General features: G+C 39.9%; 1 protein-coding gene across 3 annotated transcripts in view; it reads left to right on the top strand.

Moving 5' to 3' along the window:
- Positions 1-24,399, top strand: part of DESI2 (desumoylating isopeptidase 2) — a 44,962-nt gene extending 20,563 nt beyond the window's left edge. For 2 of the 3 annotated variants that reach the window (XM_004013651.6, XM_042257175.2), the window contains 4 exons: positions 8,075-8,147; positions 10,734-10,827; positions 12,343-12,484; positions 20,872-24,399. In XM_004013651.6, the coding sequence (XP_004013700.1) occupies positions 8,075-8,147; positions 10,734-10,827; positions 12,343-12,484; positions 20,872-21,105 (543 nt within the window). In that variant the 3' untranslated portion in view covers positions 21,106-24,399. The remainder of the gene's footprint in view (positions 1-8,074; positions 8,148-10,733; positions 10,828-12,342; positions 12,485-20,871) is intronic. The other variant, XR_009595808.1, reaches the window with a different exon arrangement.
- The last annotated feature ends 943 nt before the right edge of the window (positions 24,400-25,342 follow it).

Here is a 25,342-nt window from a genome sequence, read left to right as displayed (position 1 = left end):
CTTGAAAGTTCTGAGAACTAACAGATAGCCAGAACCAGTCTGCTATTTACATGTGCATCCAGCCCTTTATCAGTGTGTAGAGCAGAGCATGAGGGAAAAATCCTACCAACGTGTGTTTGCTGCCACTAACACTTGATGTCTGTTGTAGGTCAAGCGCTCTTCTAAGTACTTCATACGTACTAATGTATTTAATTCTCATAGTAGTCCTCTGTGGAAGACTCTGTTTATTATCCCCATTTTGTAAATAAGGACAAAGAGGATAGGTATCTTTCCCCAGATCACACAAATAGTAAGATAGTGAAGTGAGAATTTGAACCAAGGGTGTGAATTGGAATCAGTGTCTCTTTTTGAGACATTGGGAACCTTTAATAGTTACCAGATGTCAGAGTCAGGGAGGGATAGATTGGGAGTTTGGGATTGACATATACACCCAGAGAGATGTTATAGGGAGGGAGGTGGGAGGGGGTTCATGTTTGGGAACGCATGTAAGAATTAAAGATTTTTAAAATTTAAAAAATAAAAAACTTTAAAAAAAATAAAAGAAAATAAAATAGATAGCCAACACAGACCTACTGTGTACCATAGGGAACTCAATATTGTGTAAAATAACCTAAATGGGAAAATAATTTGAAAAAGAATAGATACTTACATGGGTATAACTGAATCACTTTGCAGTATACCTGTAACTAACCCATCATTGTTAATCAACAATACTCCAGTATAAAATAAAACTTAAATTGAAAAAAAGTTACCAAATATCTGTGAAGAAACCAAGGCAAAGAACCCCCATCTCCTGACACTCAGCCCAGTGTCTTTCCACTATAGTTCAAATGCTCCAGCATTATTCGTTGTGATGCTCGGATCAGCCTTTTTCTATCCAAGCAGTAAACTCAAGTAAATTCTAAGATGATAGAAACAATGTTCCTGTGATCCAGACTGGAACACAGAGATGTTGTGAGCTTTCCTGTTGGATCCTAAGGGAATGATGGTGTTAGATGAAGCTGACCAAATAGCTTAGTAGATGGTTGACATGGACGTGTTTATGGTATCTCTGTTGTTATTTCATGGTTTGAGAGAGACTGTTTTGTGGTAGCAGCTGGCTTATTTACTGTTTTCCTTTGGTATATTGGGAAGAGTTTGAGAAGAATCACATTGTAAACCAACTTTCAAATGAAAGCGTCTGATCTTCATATACTCCCTCAGGGATTATATGGTTGTCAGCGTTGGGTAAACTTGAACATAAAGCTTCCTTTAGTGGATCACCCCCAGTGTTCCATGTCACTCCGCCCTCACACAGCCCTGTGTGGTAAACTTTCTCTGCAGGCTGGCCCCAGTGTCCCTATGTATATACCTCTTCATCCCAGCTTCTGCAGTTGTTCAGAGCAGTATATTCAACTAGTCTCTGAATACTGGTTATACTCTTAGACTTGGACCCAACTCTAGAAATAAAAGTGGTCTTTTCCCAATTCAAATAAAAAGCTAAGCCTTTAAATAAAATTGTCCTTTTTCCCCAAGTATGTAAGTTTAAAACTTTTGGCATCTGCTGCTACTTAGACAACAAAATCAATGAAGACATATCCAACAGAAATGAACAAAAATCTTGCTAACATCCAGTCATGTCTAATTCAGCAGCTTGGTTTGTTTGTTTGTTTTTCATGGATACATGTTCCTGGCTGTGATTTCATGTTGCATATTTATAATACATCTTCTGTTGGAAAATATCAATGTTTTATGGTTCTACAAAAGCATGAATTTCCACATAGTGAGTTTGAGAAGCTCTGTTGAGCTTTGTGAGAAGACGTTTATTCTACAGATACCGTGTGAAATGTTTCAGCAGTGGTAGGTAAATAATTTTTTAAAGACAAAGGATGGAAATCAAGTTAGAGGAGCATTGAGAAACACTGCTATAAATCTTAAACTGTGAGACGATAATATTACTCAACATGAGTAAATCCCCACAGCAAGTCATTTTAGGGGGTGTTTCACAGCTAAAATCATTCAGTAAAAGACTAAGTCCTCATATACAGTCAGCTCTCTCCATATCCACAGATGCAGGGGGCTGCCTTTACCATGCCGTTTGAAATGAGGGTCTAGAGCATCTCGGCCTGGGGAGTCTGGGGGGCTTCTGGAACCAGTCCCTTGCAGATACTGAGAGACTGCTGTGTTTGTTTTGTTTGTTTACAGTTATATCATGCGTCTCCACTTAAAATAGGCATCCTCCATATTGTCTGCATAGCCTTGGCAGGACTTTGAGGCAGAAGGACTCGATAAGGCTTGCTGACCTTGAATTAAACGCTCGTCTCCCGCAGGCAGCCTGCCCAGTTTTTAAAGAGTAATAAGCCTTCCAGGCGTGTTCTCTAATAATAGAGCAAGGAAGCCCTAACAGAAACAGGAACATTTGGAGAGCATTTCTCACTCTGACGGACTTTCTGTGGAAGTTTTACTCTCTTTTTCTTTGGAGTCCATTCAGAAAAAAAATTTTTTAATCACACCAAGGAGAAACATTGAATTTACTTAATTAATTTCTTCAGTAATGTGCTGCTGTTTATAGATGAGAGGTGACTGACCAGAATACATATATATATATATATATATATATTTAGAGTTTGGGGTTTTATTTTTTGTTTTCTGTCTTCTGGGGGCATGCCATGCAGCTTGTGGGATATCAGTTCCCTGACCAGGGATTGAACCTGTGCCCTCAGCAGTGAAAGCAAAAAGTCCTAACCACTAGACTGCCAGGGACTTGCCAGTTTTTTCCTGTTCTTGGTATGTTATTTGTTTACAGTCTGTTTTTCACATGTTTTTGAAGGCAGCTGTCTGAAATTAGGAAGGCAATCTGTAATTTGAGGAATAACCTAGTTAAAGGTTTTTGACTAGGAGAGGGGCCTGGCAGGCTATAGTCCATGGGATTGCAAAGAGTTGGACATGACTTAATGGCCAAACAACAAGAGTTCAAGAACTGATTGGACCATCTTTTGAGTTTTTCATTAGAAATGCTTTAAGGTAGCTAATAGTCTTTTCACTTTGGGGGGGTGGGGGTGGGCGTCAAGTCCCATACTCATAATATGTATATTTTATTTCTCTTTTACTAAAGTTTATACTTTGGATTATTTCATAGAAGAAGGACAAGAAAATGGAAACTTTTTTGTTCAAGAATTTCTTGGTTCTCACTTTGCTAACAGAGAGGAAACTTTGTTATAATGCCAAATTACACTTTTTTAAAGGAACAAAGTATGTATTCTGTCTGAACGAAATTTTGTCCTTGGAGGATTCATGATATTTATAGAAGAGTTTTTGTTTAGGTTTGCCAGCTGTGGAAATTATATACTCTTTACCATTTGGTACAAGTTAGTAGATCTTTTACTTCTATTCCTAGCAACCCACTCCAGTGTTCTTGCCTGGAGAATCCGAGGGACAGAGGAGCCTGGTGGGCTGCCGTCTATGGGGTCGCACAGAGTCAGACACGACTGAAGTGACTTAGCAGTAGCAGCAGCATTTTTTAGACAGTTTTATTAAGACATAGTTCACTTCTCATACAGTTCGCCCTTTGTGTACAATTCAGTGGATTTTAGGGCATTCACAGAATTGTACAGCTATCATCCCATTCAATATTAGTCATTTCTCATCACCTCAGAAAGAAATCCCATACCCATTAGGGATCACTCCCGATTTCTCTGCAAACCTCCCAGTCATAAGTAGCCACTAATCTATTTTCTGTCTGTATAAATTTACCTATTTTAGGCATTTCGTATAAATGGAATCATACACGGTGATTGACTTATTTCACCTGGCATAATTTTTCAAGAGTTTCAAGAGTCATTCAGCTGCTGCATGCGTCAGGAACGTCTTTCCTTTTTGTGGAGAAATAATGTAGTAAAGGGATGCCACACTGTTCACCACTCACCAGCTGAGGAACGTTTGGGTTGTTTCTGCTTTGGGCCTGTAGAAAATAATACTGCTGTGAACATGGATGGCAGCTTTTTATATGTGTTTCCATGTGTTTGAGCATAAACCCAGGAGTGAAACCCTTTCCATTATTCTTGCCTGGAGAATCCCGATGGACAGCGAAGCCTGGTGGGCTAGAGTCCATGGGGTCACAGAGTTGGACACAACTGAGCAACTAAGAGGCAGCAGCATAGTAACCCTAGGCTTAATATATTTGAGGAAGCACCGGACTTTTCCAAAACTGCTGTAACATTTTACGTATGTACAGTGCAGTATTACTCAGTGGTTTAAAAAGAATGAAATGCCACTTGCAGCAACATGATGGACCTGGAGATTATCATACTGAGTGAAGTCAGACAAAGACAAATATCACTTGTATTATATTACAGAGTATTATATATATGTGTGTGTGCATGTATTATATACAGAATCTAAAAAAATATATATGAAATAAACATATTTACAAAACAAACAGAGAAGGAACTTACGGTTACCAGGGGGCAAGGGTGGAGGAATACGTTGGGTGTTTAGGATTGACATGTCACACTGCTGTGTTTAAAACAGATAACCAACAAGCAGGTGGCTCAGAAGTAAAGAATCTGCCTGCCAGTGCAGGAGACAAAGGTTTGACCCCTGATCCTGGATCCTTATATTCCTAGTTTGTTGAGTGTTTTGATCATGAAAGCATTGGATTCTTTGTCCTTTCTTCTAGAGATGTGGTATATTACATTAATTGATCTGGGAGATACTAAATTCACTTTCTGTTCCTAGAATAAATGTCACTTGGTCATGATGTATGTTCCTTTTTACATGTTGCCAAATTCTGTTTGCTAGTATTTTGTTGAGGATTTTTGAATCTGTATTCATAAGAGATGGACCTGTAGTTTTCTTATGATGTCTTTGTCTGGTTTTGGTGTCCCAATTCATGCTGGCCTCATAGAGTGACTTGGGGAATGGTCCCTTTTCTTCTGTCCTTTGAGAGTTTGTGAAGAATTAGTGTTCTTGTTTAAATACTTGGTGTGTGGATGCTCAGTAGCTTCAGCTGTGTTGGATTCTTTGCGACCCTATGGGCTGTAGCCTACCAGGTTCTTCTGGGATTCTCCAGACAAGAATACTGGAGCGGGTTGCCATGCCCTCCTCCAGGGGGTCTTCCCAACCCAGGGATCAAACCCACATCTCTTGCGTTTTCTGCATTGGCAGGCGGGCTCTTTACCACTAGCACCAAATCCCCTGGTTGTAGGATAGCTTTAAAATGACCAGTTCATTCTCTTTTCTTCATTCTCATTAATTATAGATCTATTCAAATTTTCTATCTCAATTCAGCCTCAATACCCTGTCTTCCCAGCAATTTATTCTCTTCATTTCAGTTATCCAATTTGTTAGTGCACAATTACTCATAGTATTCTTTATAATTGGTTTTTTAAGGTCAGTAGAAATATCTAGTCATAGATCTATAACTAGTAAATAGTTACTTTAATCCAGAAAATAATTCTTACCTTTGGGGCCCTTTCTAAGGATAGAAGATACTTAAAATGCAAAGAACTGTTGAGTCCCTCATTGTTAAACATCAGCGTTAATTCCTGCCTGGCATAGAATATTAAGACAGAGCGTTTGGGAAACCATGTTAAGAGTGGTTAACGTCTGCTTTTTAATACTGTTCAAAGAAGTATCTCTGGGTTAAGAAATCCTTTTCCTAGCAGCTTGCAGGCCTCCTTAACCTTGAGCCGAAACCCTTGGCCTGACGGCCCCGCTGTGTGTGTGGAGGTGGCGTTGCCGCTTGCAGAGCTGCCGGGCTCGTTTCTCGTGACAGTGTCTCAGCAGTTCTTCAGAGCCTTACGTAGGTCACATCTCTCATGGTAAACTTCAAAGGACTGACCAGGTTTTTAGGTGATGGATTTCTCTCTCATTTTATTGATTTTCCAATTTATAGAATGCATCGAAACATACTCTTTTGTATTTAGAACGTAAAGTCTTGAGTGCAGGGAAATTTCAGACCAAAGCAGTATATATAGTATATATACCCAGGCAACATGCAGAAGTGCTATAGAGGAGATTATTTTCAGCTGTGGAAGAGCAGAGAGTAAAAGGTTTCCGAGTCTAGGATTCCCCATTCTGACAAGTACCTTCCCATCCTAAACCTGTATTAACTCTTCTGGCCAAAAGTCACTGTGCAGGGTTTTTGTTTTTGTTCTTTCATGAAAACCTTTCTCTCTCCTAATAAAACGTTTAGATTTCCATTATAGAAATCTATTATAAAAGCACTTTGAGGAGGCTATTTACTGGTCAACAAAAGATAAATTGTTAAAATTAATAGTGATGTTAAATGTTGAATGCAAATAAGTGTTCAATTTACTAAAAGTTTTAAAATCTTGATTATTGCAGACAACTATTACGTATCTCTCTCTTTTTCGAAAATATTCTATTTTCAAAGAGAGGTGCTCATACCATAAAAAGAGAAAACGTAACTTTACATAGGAGCTGTCTGCATCTAGAACAAAAACCTGTAGGTGCCATTGTTAAGGAAGTTAGATAGTAGATCAAATTATTCGTTGTAAACAGTGTAAGCAATGAGATTTCTCAATTGGAAAAGACAATTTAAGTCCTAGAAGTTGGCTATCAGGAAACCACTGAACAAATAGATTGGGGTAAACATTTTTCTATGTCCGATGCAGGATACAGCATGCTTGGGGCTGGTGCACGGGAATGACCCGGAGGGTTGTTGTGAGGAGGGAGGGGGGTTCATGTTTGGGATCGCATGTACACCCATGGTGGATTCATGTCAATGTATGGCAAAACCAATACAGTATTATAAAGTAAAATAAAGTAAAAATAAAAAGTTAAAAAAAAATAAAACTTAGTAATATACATAGTTCATAAAATTGAGAAAAACAATCTTGAAGTGTGTGGAGTCAAAAGTGAATATATCTCTTTACACCCTTGTGTTCACACCCCCATGCTATATTTCTCTGTTCCCCCAAACTGTTAACAGTTTGGTCTGTAATGCTTCAGACTTTCTTTTGTTGTAATTGGTGGTAGTTTTGTTTGTTTTGTTTTATATTTAGCCTGTAAACATACACACAGGACCTATTTATTTAACTTACAAAAATGTGATCTTATTACAGGTAATGTATTATGACCTGGTGTCTTTACTTTATGTATCTTAGGTATATTTTTAGTGCCCTTTTATAGTAACTCATTCTTTTTAGTAGCTGTATGATAGTTCATCATATGGATTTACCATCACTTCTGTAACCATTCTCCAACTGGTATTTAGATTGTTTCCAGTTTTTAGTGCTATAGATAACTGAAGTTAATATCCTAGGACATGTCTCTGCATATGTTCAAGCATTTCTGTAGACTGCCTTCCAGGAGGTGGAATGGAAAATTAATTGTCATTGATTCACATTTGTGCAGTATCTTCTGACATCCTTACCAACACTAAGTATTAGCAATGTTTTGTATCTTTGCCAGTCTGATAGATTAAAAAAAAAAAAAACAGAAAAAGAAAAACCTGGTAGGGAGTTCCCTAGCCTTCCACTGGTTAGACTCCATGCTCTCACTGATGAGGGCCTGGGTTCAATCCCTGGTTGGAGAACTAAGGCCCCACAGCCAAGCAGACCAAAAAAAAAAAAAAAGAATGGTAGCTTATTGTTTTAACTAGCATTTTTCTGATTAGTAATGAGATTGTTGAGCTTCCCTGGTAAAGGGAAGTAAAGAATCTTCCTACAATGCGGCAGACCCAGGTTTGATCCTGGGTCAGGAAGATCCCCTGGAGAAGAAGTATCAACCCACTCCAGTATTCTTGCCTGGGAAATCCCATGGACAGAGGAGCCTGGTAGGCAGTCCATGGGATTGCAAAGAGTCAGACATGACTGAGCATCTGTCACTTCGAGCTCACTTTGATTTTGATGCAGGAAGGCATTCCATATGTTCTATGGAACAATCAAAGGCACAGTGATAGGACTGAATGTGCCGTTATCATGGGAATTTCAGAGCTGTAAGGAAAATACCAAGAAATAGAGTTAGAAAGGCCTAAATATTCAGTAAGAGATTCAAGAAATAGTAGCCTCCTATTAAGTGGAATTGAATTATAAATGAAAAATATACTGAATCTTTTCTTCCCCTCTAGTACTGGATGAACGAATACACCTCTTCCATCGGAATTGGAGTTTTTCATTCAGGAATTGAAGTATATGGCAGAGGTATGTGTGCACACAGTCTAAACATACTTTCTGAAGATTTTTCTCATTTAAAGGGGTTGCAAAATCATGACTGTAACTTCCCTTTTTTTTTTTTTTAAGTACCATACTTTATTGTAGAAAGTAGGGGAAAATCTCCCCATATTTGTTTATACTGTATATTAGAAAAATGCCCAAAATTGAATGTGTTTGAGGAGAAAGTACTCAAAGTACACACGTGTACATTGATTTGGTTATCTTTTATTCTAAATCCTGTGTCTTAAAAAATATTTTCCTTTTGAGATTGTTACACCATCATGGTTTTGCCTTAATCTATATTGACCTTCCTAAGAAACCTTGCACTTTAAAAAGATAGCATGATATAAATAATCATTTTGGTTGGAAAAGGATTGGTGCTGAAACGTCAATTTTGAAATACCAATTTCCTGAGGGAATTTCTGTAACTTGTTTTTGTAGACCTACAAATGTATAGTTATAAAGTTTAAAAATATTACTAAGCAAATCCTGCCTTTGAATACATGTTGCTTTTTGCTTAAGAGCGATGGCCTTTGTCATTAATTGAGCCCTTTTTATTCTTTATTACCAATTCATTACGATAAACGTAGCTGGAACCACTCAAACCAAGGAGCTCTGTTTCAGCAGCTTTTTCCTTTGTTCTAATTCTCTCTCTTGGTACAAGATAATCTCCTGACCATGTTGTTCATAAGACAGATCACGTTGCTGATTTCACCAAGGCTGTAATAATGTACTAGTTTGAATCATAAGCTCACCCTGTAGCGAAATGCTCTTACTGGCTTCAGCTAGGCAGTCTCTGTGACTTCTTAGATTATGCCACTGCAGTTTCCTCCCAGCTACCCCTGAAGACTACATTTGTCGTTGTTCGGTCGCTAAGTCCTGTCTGGCTCTTTGCGACCCCATGGTACCAGCTTAGCTAATACAAGGAAAAGGCTCATTGATTACATGCGTCAGTGTGTTGTTTTACTGTCCCCTTTTTATATGCTAAATTAGCTTCTTCTAGGTTCAGGGTACCATATTAAATATTGGCTATAAAAATCTGCCATATAAGCTCCATTTTACCTGAAAGATTGCCATCTACCAGAAAGCAGAGGGGTTTGTGTTGGAGGTTCCAGTGGTTGGTGTATTGATACAGGTGCAATTGTAGCCTGTGGGCTTGCTCCCTGTTTGATGTGGCTTTTGCCAAAGTGGCATGAATGTTTGTTTTTAACTGAATTTGAGTGGTATGTTACAGTTTTTAAAGTGCCACAGATTTTGGAACCATATGACCACACTACTCTGAGGTAGATTGTAGCATGGGGCATCCATTTTTCAGATGAAGAAACTAGAGCTCAAACCTGCAGAAAGTCATACTGCTAATTAACAAAACTAAGACTTGAACCCAAGTATTCTCATATACTAGTCCATTATCCTTTTATCTGCCTAATCATTGTTCCCATTCATAAAATGACTTATGAATAATTAGAAACATGATTCAAAAGAGTAAAACCTGAACCAACTACATTCCTAAAAGTGAATTATTGCTTCTTGAATAGACGAATAAGTGGGCCTGCAATTTTACTATAATTGCGAACATTAAAAATCAAAATATGATTTTCCATATCTAACCTTATCTACAATGTTTTATAAAGTTCTGTTATTAAAAAGTTATATGTTTCAGAATTAAATGCTTTCTTATTCTACATTATTGTTGTTTCTTATGAAAGATCTGAATCAAAAGTAAACTTAGAATTGCCTTGTTCTTTCCCATGCCTTGTTCTAAAACCTTTAAGGTTATATTTAATAAATTTAAGTGACTATTAATTTAAGCATTTGTTTAGAATTCTTTAAGTCTACTACGATTTTCCACTTAAATACCAAAGTATCTCATACCATAATTGTCACCAGAAATTTTATTTCCTTCCTGATTTGAAACCATTGTTCATTTTTATTCTGGATGAGAGTTTGTATCTGATCAGTCTGGATGTACATTCACTATAATACAAGTTGCTGTCTCCTCACTTACAGATGTGCTGTGGAGTGTGTGTGTCTGTGTTTCAGTGGCTGTGTATGTTAATTTTTCAGCTGATTTTTTTCTTGAATGAGAGGGATTGAATTCCATTTTTCTGGTTTCCTAATGTTTCATTCTTAATCAAAGATAAACCAGGAGTCTTAATCCCAAGAACCTTGAAAACTCATTGTTATTAGACAGGTTTTCCGGTAAAATACTAGTTTGAAATTTGACCACTTTAATTTTTAAATGGCACAACACTGAACTGACCACCTACATACTTTGGCATGGTAGGGAAACACAGGAACTTTTTTCTCTTCTGAGTGTTAGGCACTCTCCTCTAGCCATTATAAAGTAAACATAGAAGTCAGAATTACCTTTGAGCATCTTTTATTAGAGTTTCAAGTCTTGCGTCAACTATTCTATACAAGTAATAGCTGAATGAGATGTTTGTGAAAGCATTACTAAATTGAAAACTATTTAGATGGTATCAGTATTATCTTCATTATTTATTAAATCTAATTCAGCATACTGGTTAAATTTCATGTGATAAATACTAAGAATCATGAGTTTTCTCTTTTCAGAATTTGCTTATGGTGGCCATCCTTATCCCTTTTCTGGAATATTTGAAATTTCCCCAGGAAATGCTTCTGAACTAGGAGAAACATTTAAATTTAAGTAAGTAGGGAGGATAATTTTTATTACACTGTCTTAGGTGCCAAAACTTGTATTCAGGCATACAGAATTCATTCTGTAGATTAAAAAATATAGGAAGTTAAAGTGTTTCTTCAATGTTGTTTTAGTTGCTAATGCTTTAAAATCAAATCTAAGTTGTTGTGTAAAGATAGTAATCAGCCAGATAAAGTGCCTGAAAGAAGCTAGTCTGTTGCTCTTATTGAGGACCCACGAAAGTTATTTTGTCTGCTTTACAAATGTTTTTACCTTAATGTAAGATTTTGCTTTAACAGACTTTCCTATCTAATGATTGCTTCCCTCAGTCTCCTATTTGGAGGCAGATGGAGGAAAGATTGTGACCTACCTAACACTCTTTAAAATCTCTTCATTTTCCCAGTGAAAGAGACACTATTTATAAACGTGAACTAACTAAAATAATCTGAATAGATTAGCTGAGAAAGTATTGTTATTATATGCACTGATAGACCTAAAATGTCTAGAACATATATATATGAGTGTACTCCGGAGCCTTGGGAGTAATAACAGCACCGAAAACCTACTGCTAATGCTGATATCAAATTGTCATTCCTTAATTAAGTTTTATACTTAAAGTGATATTTAGACTCTTAGTTTCAAGGAGCTTTAAAGAAACTTCTAGGCCTATAATAGTTTCCAAGTGAAAAATAATGAAATGAGGTCATAACACTGAAATTCAGTATAGGGCTGTACCCTTTTATCACTACTAAGTTAATGGTTCTCTTTGCCTATAACCAATTTGAAATATTTACGCACATAAGTGCTATAATGCCAGCCTGAATCCATCTGTTAGGTCTCCCTTTTGTCAAAACTCCTAGATAAAAAGATTTTCTGAGTGTTGTCAGTTTTCTTGGATTCTAACTTGAATCTGACTAAAATTGTACTCTCTGTTGAATAATGTCTATTGCATTTCCAGGGTAGTAGTTTAGAAGTGGTGGGGGGGGTTGGTTTGTTTTTTAGTTTGGTGTATTGTTTAGAATGGGTTTGTTTTTATGCCTTTTTAAAAAATTAGTCATTTGACAGTTGATCTCACTGCAGCCCAGTGGCAGATAACTTAAAAGATTATTTTTAAGTGAGACTATGACCAGCCATTTGATGGCAGCTGTAATTAAACAAGAATATCTGCAGCATGGATCTAGTCCTCTAGTAGTATAAATTCTAATGCAATAGTAATAAAAATAACTGTGATACTACATTTTTAATATAATACTGTTTAATAAGGGAAATGACTTATTTTGCATTTGTATTATTTACAAGTGGTGTACTTAAGAGTTCATTGCTTTTAAAAAGTAGAAACTAAAATAATCAGCTTATTAAAATACCTCATTTACTTTTTAGTCTTATTACATTAACCCTGCTTTGTTAAACATCCATCATAATGTTCCTGGAAATAAGCATTTCTGGAAATAAGTCTTTAAGCATGCCTATAATATAACTCACACAGCTATATTCTTTTTTTCTTTTTTCTTTTTTTCCTTTAAGAGAAGCTGTTGTTTTAGGGAGCACTGACTTCCTAGAAGATGATATAGAAAAAATTGTGGAAGAATTGGGAAAAGAATACAAAGGCAATGCCTATCATTTGATGCATAAAAATTGCAATCACTTTTCTTCGGCTTTATCAGAGGTAAATTTTATTCTAAAAGTTCTTCAAATAAATAACATTTACTCATCTACTTACTGCCCCACTATATTTAGCAAGTTATTTTTTTCCTGTTTATTTACATTATGTAATATATGGTATTTTATTTCTTTTCTGTAACTGTTTCTTATACATAAGTGACCTTTCCAAAGTTGGTAACTTTAGAGTCAGCATAGTTTGGGGTTTTTTTTACTTTATGCATTCAATTCTTTTTAATCATATTTTTATTTTGTATTGGAGTATAGCCGATTAACAGTGTTGTGATAGTTTCAGGTGAGCAGCGAAGGGATTCGGCCATCCATGTACATGTATCCGTTCTCCTCCAAACTCGCCCTCCCATCCAGGCTGCCACATAACATTGAGCAGAGTTCCCTGTGCTGTATAGGAGGACCTTGTTGATTATCCATTTTAAATACAGCAGTGTGTACATGTCTATCCCAAACTCCTTTACTATCCTCCCCGCCTCCGACTCTCAACCATAAGTTCATTTAGAGTCAGCACAGTTTTAAATTGTAATTCTAGTCATGACCTAGCAAGTGTGTAGGGTGAGTACAATAATGATTCGCTTCTTATGCTAATTTATTTTATTATAGCCTTATATTTTCACTTAAATTAATGCCAAGGGGATTGGGGGAAAAAAATCATAAAAAATTAATGCCTAAGTGACTTCCGCTTCTTAGCCAATAAGATTTCTCTTTTCCTAACTTTTAGTTGCTAACTTCAACTTTTTTCTGGCTCTTACTTATTAATAAGTGATTCATTTCTCTTATCTAGAAATTTTACTCTGCCAGTAATCACACAGGCACTTATTTGCCTTCCCAGTTCTTGGGTGCCGAGCAGAAAACCAAAAGTAGATCCAAATTAAAGGACCTTAAAAAAGAAAATGGAGGAAAGAAAGTTAAAAGATTATAAAATAAGGTCTGGAGAATTAAATCGCACTTGAAACCGCTTCCTAGCTTTCTGACACTTAGCAGATGGTCGCAGTGGCCACATCGAGTACCGCAGGAGCTGTGAAATATGTAAAGGAGAAAATGAGCTGCAGTTTCAGTGACCTCTGCAGAGCTGCTTAGCTAGCTGGCCCTTCTCACTGCCCTCCTGGCTTCCCCAGCATAGCTTCCAAACAGGACTACAGCGCACCGTTGATGTGCCCTGCCAGTTGTTTTCTGAGGACCAGTGGCATTTTTGTAAGATACACACCATGGATGTTGACTGAACCGTGTTGCAGGGGTCCACAGAAAGGGGCTTCTCCTCCATGGGGACCATCTGAAATTGAGCTGCTGAGCAGCTCTGTATTTCTCAGACAGAGACGAATTGCATTCCTGACTTGGTGATTGTTGCCAAAAGCTGCCAGTTAGGGGAGAGCACATCACCAGGCCTGTGACCCCTCCGCCCTGTGACCATTCCTAACAGAACTTACTCTCAACCCCATCTCAGGAATGTTTCAGTGCAGGCCCCTTCATGAGTACCAGAATTGAGTATCAGAATTCATTGCAGTTTGCAGCAACGGAGTGCTCACCTAACTCTGCTGTCCTCCCACCTGTCTCCTGGAGCACCCACCTGAATAAGGTAGCTTGATTACCCCATGCAGCCATCCCCAGAATCAGAGGGATCTTTTCTAGACCATTCACTAGATAAATGACCAGGAGGAAAGGAGGTGTTGGCTATATAAACCCATTTTGAAATTTTCTGGAAATTCAGGATTTAATCCTGACTAATTTCTAACATAATGCATCTAGCTGGTTAAATTATATAAAAATGTTTCCTCTGAAAACTCTTCTGTTCCTCGGATATACTTCCCTTCCAGATCCAGACAAAAGGTCTGGGGGAGAGTAGGGGATTCTTTTTTTAATACGAAGTTACGATTGCTGAATGTGACGTACTGATTTTGTAACAATAACAACAACAAAAGAAAACCCTGGCCCCTGAGGAGACCAGGATGGGTGAAGGCATTAATAATCTCTTCCCTCTCCCTGCAGAAGAACTTTTCATTCTGCCTGCCTCAGCTGCTGCAGGCACTTTGAATTCACACAGGCCACTGAGCTTGTAGTCACAGTGACGGCCCTGGCTCAGGGACAGCGGAAGGGGGCCCTCTCTCCTGCACTCCCCACGCCGAGCATGAGCAGATGTCTCCACACTCACGAGGCTGATCACCTCGCGTCATGTACAGGCAGAACTGTTTGGAACTGAGTACCTTCAGGCAGTCCCTCTGAACCAAGATGCAGCTCATTTTTCAGACTAATTAGAAACCTGGAGCAGAGGGCCCTGTCCATTTGGGCTGCTGCAACAAAACATTGTAGACTGCTGCTGCTGCTGCTGAGTCGCTTCAGTCGTGTCCGACTCTGTGCGACCCCATAGACGGCAGCCCACCAGGCTCCCCAGTCCCTGGGATTCTCCAGGCAAGAACACTGGGGTGGGTTGCCATTTCCTTCTCCAATGCATGAAAGTAAAAAGTGAAAGTGAAGACGTTCAGTCCTATCTGACTCTTAGCGACCCCATGGACTGCAGCCTACCAGGCTCCTCCATCCATAGGATTTTCCAGGCAAGAGTACTGGAGTGGGGTGCCATTGCCTTCTCCGGCTGGTGGCTTGTAAACAGTAAGAATTTATTTCTCCCGGTTCTGGAGGTTTGGAAGTCCCAGGTCAAGGAGCTTGCTCAGGGCCTGGCAAGAGGCCTGCTTCCTGGTCCACAGGCCGTCTTCTCGCTGTGTCCTCACCTGGTGGAAGCAGTGCAGAAGCTCCCACACCTCTTCTGTAAGGCTGCTGACCCAACTCCTGACCTAATTACCTCCCAGAGGCCCCACCTCCAAATACCAGCACAGTGAGGGTTACAGTTTCCGCAGGACTTTCGAGGGGATACAGATATTCTGTCTGTAGCCGGCCCACAGTGCTCAGCACAGTGAGAAGGCACCCTGGGGCCTTGTTAACCCTGTGCTGCCTGACTCGTGTTTGCCCTGCTGAGAGTGCCCTGACACCGTAAGCTTAGCTTCTGGTGGCACCCTCTGGTATTTTCCTTCTTCTGTGCGCACCCTGACTCTCATGACGTTGCTTCGGCCCTGAAAAATCTTTCAGGTCAACTTCAGCTTATTGGCCAGCATTGTGCTGTGCCTAAATTGATACCTTAGACCAGATGAAGAAAGCTCAAACTGAAACTGAAACTTTGATGGTTTAATGGAGTTTGTTTCAGCTGGCTAAGTCTGGCACCTCTCAAGAGTGCAGCTGAGCTCAGTACTTCAAGTTGGTCTCCATGCCACAGGGGGTCCTCTGATCATTTCTACTGTGACAGCTTGGCTGAGGGGTGAACTGTGCGAAAAAAGTTAGCAAAGCAGCCCGGAGACTGCTGTCCTGAGAAACGCCTGCATACAGAGTCATCCTTGGCTGTCTCTAAGAACTTGGTTTTCAGGAGGGTCCCACCTGCCCCAGCCTCCCGCAGGTTAAGGGCTCATGTACCTGAACTGTCTGTGTGACAGTGTGACTTGTGCTAAAGCCCTGCTTTGGTTCTGGGGGTCTAAGTACATGCTAGGAAAGGGTGCCTATATGACCAGGCCTACATAAAAGCCTTAGACTCTAGGTCTCTCATGTCCCCTAGTGTAAACATTCCGCGTGTGCTGTCACCGCTTCTTATCCTGTGTGACTCCACTATGAAGAGGACCTTTGAAAGCTTGCGCCTGATTTCCTCTGGACTTCACCCTGTGCCTTTTTTCTTGCTAATTTTGTATTCCTTTTACTGTAATAAATCATAGCTGTGAATACAACTATGTGCCAAGTCCTGTGAGTCCCCTCAGCAAATCATCTAACCTGGAGATGGTCTTGGGGACTCCTGATACAGTTCCCTAGCATTCTCCAAAGGTTACAGATTTTTTTCAGAATGTAGTATAACTATAGATTCCCCTCCCCCATCCCCAGATTCAAAAATAATTGATATCTTTCAGTTCAGTGCAGTTACTGTCCTTGTCCTATTTTTTATCAATGGGATTCTCTTTAAGTCAGCTTCTGAGTCTTTTGATATGATGCTAATTTAAAAAAAAAATTTTATTGGAGTTTAGTTGCTTTACAACGTATGTTAGTGTCTGCCGTACAATAAAGTGAACCAGCTGTACGTATACATGTATCCCGCCTTGCGGTTTCGCTCCCGTTGGGTCACCACAGAGCGTTGAGTAGTGTGCCCTGTGCTATACAGTAGGTCCTCGTTAGCTGTCTGCTGGACACATAGTAGTGTATAGATGCCAGTCCCAGTTCATCCCACCCTGACCTCGGTCATCTTTAACAGCCTTCTTGGGTTTTGGTATAATGAAATATTCCAGGCTCATCTATATATTTCCTACCTCAGAACTGTTTCCTTTTAGTAAATATTTAGAAATCTTAATCTGGGTATTAGGGTTGCTCCTTGCTAGTGCGTTGGTGATAGTAGTTTCTAGGTTTTTTTTTCTTTTCTGCAGAAGACAGAGCTAGGACTTTTTTACAGATTCATAGTGATGTTTCTCGGAGAAGGCAGTGGCACCCCACTCCAGTACTCCTGCCTGGAAAATCCCATGGACGGAGGAGCCTGGTAGGCTGCAGTCCATGGGGTCACTGAGGGTTGGACACGGCTGAGCAACTTCACTTTCACTTTCATGCATTGGAGAAGGAAATGGCAACCCACTCCAGTGTTCTTGCCTGGAGAATCCCAGGGACGGGGGAGCCTGGTGGGCTGCCGTCTTTGGGGTCACACAGAGTCGAACACGACTGAAGTGACTTAGCAGCAGCAGTAGCAGTGATGTTTCTACTTAAAATTCAGGCTATAGGATTTTTACTTAACCTTATCAGTAGTATGTATATCTGTACTTTGCTATGCCAGGTATAAAATCCCATTTCTCAACAACATAATTACCCATTCATTTTAATCCCTCTATACCTAAAACAACCTTGAAAGTGAAAGTGAAGTCACTCAGTTGTGTCTGACTCTTTGCAACCCCATGGACTGTAGCCTACCAGGCTCCTCTGTCCATGGGATTTTCCAGGCAAGAGTACTGGAGTGGCTTACCATTTCCTTCTCCAGGGGATCTTCCCAACCCAGGGATCGAACCTGGGTCTCCTGCATCATAGACAGATGCTTTACCGTCTGAGCCACAAGCTTAGAGTAATAGTATAGCCACTGCCACCAACAATATGACTGCTGAAAAGTAGAACTGTTTTGCACTTCTATTTTTAGAGTATGGCTCAATAAAAGTAACAGTGTTTTATAGTTGAAAAAATTTTTTTCTTGTGTGGTTATGCCACCAGTTGACTACACAGGGTCCTTGTTCCATTGATCCTCTTTTTGGTTGGGAGGTGCTTTTTTGTTTAATTTTGTGTTTATAAAGTCTTTTCATGGTTCCACAGTCAAATGTGGGAGAAAGGAAAAACAAAATGTGTTCATAGCTTTCTAACTTCTCAGTATCCACTCCCCTCCACCCTTCTTCCTTGGCCTCTAGAACTGTAAGAGAAAATATGGAATTGTTTTAGCCACTGAGTTTCTGATAGTTTGTTAAAGTTGCCACAGGGAACCAGTACAGATGCTGGTACCTAGAGATGGGCCGCTACTATAACAATACCTTTACCAATCTGCAGGTGGTTTTAGAATTGGGTGATTGGTAAAGGCTGGAGCAATAATGAGGAGTTTGATAGAAAAAACCTGGACTACCTTGAACAGACTTAGCAGAAATACTGAATATATACATATTAAAGGTACTGCTGGTGAGGGCTCAGAAGGAAATAAGGAACATGTTATTGGAAATTAGAGGAAAGGAAATCTTTGTTATATAGTGACAGGAAGCTTAGCTGAATTTTGTCGAGCAGTTTTGTGGAAAGCAGAACTGTAAACATTAAACTTGAATATTTAGCTGATGAGATTTCCAAGCAAAGTATTCTTTCTGCTTATGCACAGAAGGAAAAAAGAAATGAACAAAGAAAGATAAAATAAGGAAAGAAAAGTTAAGTGACAAAGGAGTCAGAACTTAATGGTTTGGAATTGTTCGGCCTGTCCAGGTGGGAAAGATGGTAAAAGTAGGGGCTTTTCTGTTATGAAAGCATATTGTAGAGAGAAGGCCCAAGGGTGTGACTGGGTAGCTGCTGCTGAAGAGATTAAAGATTCGACTCCTGGATCCTTGGGAAATCAGGAATAGAAATGGAATCTTCCAGGAGAGATCTATAGAGGAACCTCATATCTCGTAGAGTGAATCCCATGATGTACACAGGAGACTCAACATTTTTGAGGTTGTTATGTTAGTAGAAACACTGCCAGCTTGGAATAAAAGGGATGGAGAAAGGACAAAATGAAAGATGACTCTTGGATTCTCAAATTCTATAGGCAGGAAACAGGCTGGTGAGAAAGGATGATTTCATGGGCCCAGATAACAGAACTGAGGACCACAGAGGATTAGTCCCAAGCCTTGAAACCTAATGGAGGTTGCCTGGTCAGATTTTGAAATTGCTTAGGACTAATAATTCCTTCCTTCCTCCCATGTTCTCCCTTTTAGAATGGGAATGTGGATAATTTACTCTGTGCTTATCCACCATTATATTTGGGGAGCATCCTATACAGACTTTTCTCTACTTTTTTTTTTTTCCACTTAACATTGTAGCATGGAGTTTATTCTCTAACAGCTGAATGATACTCCTTGTTTGGATGTGCCAGAATGTCAGTTTCCTATTAATGACGTTTGGGTTATTTTTAGTCTTTGGCTATTACAAACAGTGCTGTAATTAGTAACCCTGTTCCTACCTCTTTTCAGTAAACTCCTAGAAAGAGAGATTACCAAATTGATGCTTAAATGCAAAAGTAATTTTGTTATATGAATCAAATATTTTTTGATCACTTTCCACAGTAAGAAATATATTTTACATCATGATCTAGATGTGTACACATAATTAAAACAAGTATCACAGATACCCTATTATCTACAGATTATTTCATTTTAAGAATTCAAGTTACAGTACTCAGTGACTTATGAATCTTGACTCAAAGGTTAATAAAAGACATTGGCTTGATCAAGGATCTGCACACATATTCTGAAAGAGCCATATAGTAAGTATTTTAGGCCTGTGGACTACTACTCCTGGATTCCATTCTGTCTCTGCCATGGTAGCCCAGGACGCATAGGCCATAAAAAATGAAGGGGCATGGCTGTGTTACAGTAAAAATTTTTATTTATAAAAACAGGTGGCTTTAGTTTACAGAACTCTGTTTTAGGTTAATCTAGCCAGCTCTGGGTTTTGAGATGAAGTACATTCATACATGGAGAAATAAAATTAGGATTTAGGAAAGAGAATGAAAACCGCTTGGATAGTCAACAATTGCTTATTACATTAACCTGACTATTCCTAGTCACCACTTCTGTGGTAACCTTCAAATATACAAATGCCCCTAATTATGTCTTGGGTGTAAAATATAATGGAATACTTGTTTGCCTGTGTTTTTTAGAATAAACAGATAGGAATGGAATAATATCAGGTCATTGCTCAGCTTTCCCCCAGATCTACTTCATGCACATTCTTCAAGTATGTTTAAGTACTGTCTGCGTCTCAGGGCTTCTAGGCAGTGTAATCAAAAATGATCAAAACTTTCTACTTTCCCCCCAGAGAGACCACCCTCTAGGGTTGTAGTTAAGACAGAGACATAGTGTTTAAATGAAGCCATTAAGGCATAGGGCTAAAATGTCACATTGCTTGATTACAGGTGCCAGCTTATTTACATTTTAGCTAACTTTTGGACATAAGATACTTTGAAACCAGCGAAGCTAAACTAGCTGATACTTCACTTCTGGATCATAATTATCATTATTACAAAGATTATAATCTTTGACGTGGTTGGAGGCAACACCACCACAGGGACAATAAAGCATGGCCTAGTTAAGCCCAGTTTCGACTGTGGAAGGAAAGGAGGGTAATAAAGTTAGTATTACAAAAGACCTAGTTGATACTATTTGCAGTTGGAAAAAGATGAGGCTTACAAGTTCTAAGGATAAGGATGAGAACTGCCTGGAGCTCCTGTTACTTGAATAATATCTTCTTTCACACGTCTTTTCTTCTGTGTTCAAAATATTTCTACAAGCATCTCCAAGCAGTTGCAAAGAGCAAAGAAAGAAAGGAACCAAATGGAATTAGCTTGATTTTATAGATGTAAAAAATAAGCAGCTTAGCAAAGTTCTTCAGAAAGGAAGGGACAGAGCTGACAGTAGGGAGACCCCAAGCTTCTGAGTTAGGGAGCGGCTTGTCATCAAAGGTTGGAAATAATAGCACCAAAGGATGTGGAACAGTGGCTTTTCTACATATCCGCCTCCTCCCTGACCCTCCACTCCTTGGCAGCGGACCAGATAACCTCAATCTCTCACCTAATGCTATGCTTCTCCTCTGTAGATTCTCTGTGGGAAAGAGATTCCTCGCTGGATCAATCGGCTTGCCTACTTCAGCTCCTGTATACCTTTTCTACAGAGTTGCCTCCCAAAGGAGTGGCTCACGCCCGCAGCCCTGCAGTCCAGTGTCAGCCAGGAGCTCCAGGACGAACTGGAGGAAGCAGAGGACGCTGCAGCCTCGGCCTCCATGGCCAGCACCCCCGCAGGCTCCAGACCTGGGCGCCACACCAAACTATAAACGTCTCCAAAGTCACACATTCAGAACTGTCTGTGGCAGTTGACTATCACTAGAGAAAAGTAAAAGAATAAACGTCCTTTGGATATTTTGTATGCAAAGATGGCTCTCCCCCAAATCCCAGTTTTTCAGCTCAGGATTATATTTGTAATCAAAAACAAAACAAAAAAAATAAATCACTTGGCGCAGGAGGGAGAACTTTGTATGAAGCTGCCCTCTGTTTTTTTTACCCACTTGTAAATTTGGATTTACTTCTTCTGTTTTATACAAGCTCTGTTAAGTTATGTTTACAGTATTTTGTATCACTGTTTACAAATCTTGCATGGACTTCTGCCACCATGAAAGAAGAAAATCATGTCTTCAGAACTTAGGCAGGCAATCTTTGTACACTTCTGACCCTTGCCCGAGCTACGGCATACGTCATAGGCACAGGGGAAGGTACCTACACAGTGAGAGTCGCTGTGACCTGCTTAAGAATTGTCTTTTAGGTTTGTCTTTGTTCTTGTTACCCTTTGGGCACCAGGATGCACAGAGGTAAGGAGCACACACAGCCCTAAGGGCTCAGGACCTTGGTCTGCGTGAGAGGTGCCCGAGCCCAGGTGCTCTTAGCGCGCCTTCCACTCCGAGTAGCACATCTCCCAAGGTTCCCGCTGAACGGTTGCTTTCATCCCAAATATCCGTCCACCTCCACGGGGGGTGCACTCTCATGTCAGTCTGGCCTCGATGCCTCTGATTCTGTAAGTAAGATGTTTTTCGTTAAAGATATTCTTGCTGGTAACAAGTGTTTTTGCACATGCATTGGGGAGGGGGGGGGTCTTCATTTTTATTTTAGTATATATCTGTATCCTCCCTGCACAGGATTTTGTACGTGGGGCAGGAGTATCCTAAGTGGTAGCCTTCTGAGTAGCAGTGTGAGTTGACATTCAACTGCTTTTAACTATTCAGGCTACCTTTTATACTACATCTTGAAAACAAGAGTCTAAACGAACACTTTCCCAAAAAGTGAATACTTGGATATTTTAAGCATTTTATGTTCCCTACCAGAAAGACTATGTTGAAGTTTGTTAGTTTGTTATGGGAGTAGTTTCACCTCATATAGAAAGCCTAGTCTCATTGACCTCATGTGGGAAACACATATTTATGTGTCTTAGACTTCATCTTTTTCTGTTCTCCCAAATGTATGTGTCTTACATAACCTACTCTAAGAATGAAGTTGTCACCACAGGTATGTCCTTATTAGCAAGGAATCTGTCTGCTCACGTCTACTCCCAGTTTGACCCTTGGATGTAAGAGCCAAGTCATTACATGTCAGATTCAATTTTTCTGCCTTAAGAATGAATGTCCTATATAAAATATTGGATGCAGTGTATAAATTATCCAAGGCAGTGACTTCAGCTTTATATATATTGTTAGTTTTAAAATCATCTACATTTATTTAAACTTCTAGATGGGATTGTTTGCTATTACTCTTTGTAAAGATACATATCTTTCAGTAAACTACATTTTTAACTTTTCCATAAGCTGATTTTGAGTCGTTTTATCAAATAAAGCACACCCTGTTCATAGGGAAAGTAAACCTTGGGTTTGACCTGAGGAAAATGAAGCCACTTCACCTAATCACGCTTTTGACTGTTCTGCTTCTGGAGAGGAAAGCCTTTATGAGTTATTCACAGTTCTTTGGGAGGGGCAGAGCACTTGTTTTAAGAGATGAGCCAGAAAGGAATATATGATCTTTATGAGACGTCTCAGTTCAGGTCTGAAAGTGAGATAGAGAATAAAATGCAAAGACTCTGATAGTGAATCAGTTCACTCAAAGAAGAGTCCAATCCTAACCTAAAACTCAGGTTAGCGATAAATGTTTAGTGCAGCTTGCTTGGGATATTTTTAAAGAATAATTTGGTGGATTCCAGTTTTCTTGCTATCCATTCAGATAGACGCGATTTTAAGTCTGTGCTGCCGACACCCGTGAAGGAGTGGCTGTTGTCGAGGCACTTCTTGGTGAGTAGCCAGGAACCTTCTACCTTTGCTCGTCCAGATTCCAGCACCTCAGCACACAAATGATTTTATTGTGATTTTGTTGTATTTGTTTTCATCTGCAGCAACTGGGGTTTAAAAATAGTGTAAAGGGTCTTAGTAAAAGTAAATAATGGCCTAAAAGGCCAATTATTGTAGAATCAGCAGATAAAATTCTGAACATGAGATTGTTGGCAGTCTGATTGTACTTGAGGTTGAGGAAATAAGTGTCTTTAGAAAATCTCATTTAAGTCCATTTGTTCACTACCGTTCAAAATTGAGGATGAATTTAATTAACTAGCGTTTAGCCACCTTCCCTTGCCCTTGAAGGAAAAGCCTCTTGTTCTCAACCTGATCTCTGTTAAGAAAAATCCTATATAAAAAACCAGGTCATTAGGATACACGCGATACGATGGCATCAGATGTTCTCTTTGTAGCTGTAACCAAGTGAAACACATTTCTCATGGTGGGTTGGACAGTAGTAGCGTTAAAGAGGGTCAGGAGCTGCTGGTTTCTACTGTTTGTTCTCAGTGCCCTTTGGTTTCGTGTTTTCCTTTTTTTCAACCCTAAGAAGGGGCATCAGTTTTGGAAAGCGCAGCCTGTGGAGTGGCAGAAGGCAGTGATGGCAGCAGTGAAGAGAGCCTCCACTTGATGCCTGAAATCCAGCCCACTGTTGCTCTGACCCACAGCAATAGTGCAAGTTACCTTCACCAGCATTTGTACAGAGCAGGGAATTCTGGTTTTCGCCGATTGATAGCATTGTGTGTATGAGGAGATTCAACCCTACAGACGGCTGCGGGACTCTGTATCCATGGCTTCTTTCCATCACAAAACGGGTAGAAACATTTTCACTGCTTCAGGGTTCTCATCTGTGTGTCGTCCTATGGCTCCATTTCTTTAAGATACTCTGTAATTTTGATACATGCTGTATTTTCTTCCAATGACTAAGTTTAAAAGGCTTGGGTTCTGTTCAGCAAATTGGCCATACTGCCATTGTACCCCTTCCCTTCAGTGTGGTTTAGCGTGCAGCTCAGTCATTAGACTTTCATTGTCTACCCAGTCAATACACATCTCCACTGTTTGAAAGGTGTTACAGCAGTGGGAGAATCTTCATGAACCTGAAGATTATTTCTTGTGAATTTGAATGCAAATGTACTGTCATTCATAGTGTTTATATGAAAAAATACCAGGAATCTTCACTTTTGCTACCTTGATACAGCGTTGGGCTATTGTGTTAACAACATTGAAATACATCAATTTATTAAAAAATACTTTTATAAGAAATGTTTTATAGTGCTTTCTGACCTCCAGAAGACTGCAAATGTTACATATTGGGGGGGGGGGAGTGTACTATTTAAATTTTTTTGTTTGTTTATACACTTTTAAAAGCTATACTCCATTTACAGATTACAGGTACTTGTAGACCGGTGGGGATAAGGATAGGGCCCACCCTGAACACACACTCCCCGTCTAGAAGCACCTGGCTCTGTTCCCCACGTTGGAACAGTGCCTTCTGTAGTCTCTCTTACACCCAATAGGGACGTTAATTGTTAAACCCAGGAATCCCGTCTGCTCTGCAGAGACATTGCGCACCCTTCTCCATTGCATATTGGTCTTGAGTTTGCATGTACTTTTACTCTCACGTATTCCTGATGAACTTCAGGTCCATGGACCAGCTCCTGAACAGTCAAAGCATAACCACACATGCTCCCAGGCAGCAGTGCCAGCCCCAGCTTCTAGGTGATGGAGGCAAAGCTGGGGAGGGAGAATATGCCCTCTTGTCTCTGCCAGGAGTGCAGGGGAGACACCTGTAGGGGAATGGCCCCCACTATCCCTGAACACACACTGCCCGTCTAGAAGCACCAAGTGAGCAGGAGCCTGGGTGACTCTGCTCCTAGTTTCTTGTAAACCTGTTCTGCTCTGCACCTCTAACCTAACCCTTCCCCCATCATTTTGTACCTAGTCCCTCCACAAACTCAAAAACTTCACAAGTGGTGGCTAGGGCTCCCTGGTGGCCCAGTGGTTAAGACTGAGCTTCCACTGCAGCGGGTGCAGGATCAGTCCCTGGTTGGGGAACTAAGATCCTCATGCTGCGTGATGCAGCCAAAAAAAAATAATGATGATGGCCGTTTATGATCTGTCAATGCCTGTTCACTCTCTGCTAACTAGGAATGATCTACAACTCATTTGTTCTCAAGGACAGAAACCAAAGGGGAGCTTTCCCCCA

Source organism: Ovis aries, chromosome 12 (genome assembly GCF_016772045.2).
Source record: "Ovis aries strain OAR_USU_Benz2616 breed Rambouillet chromosome 12, ARS-UI_Ramb_v3.0, whole genome shotgun sequence".
NCBI lineage: Eukaryota > Metazoa > Chordata > Mammalia > Artiodactyla > Bovidae > Ovis > Ovis aries.
The sequence above is the reverse complement of the archived record's forward strand: the minus strand, read 5'-3'. Positions and strand labels throughout refer to the sequence as shown.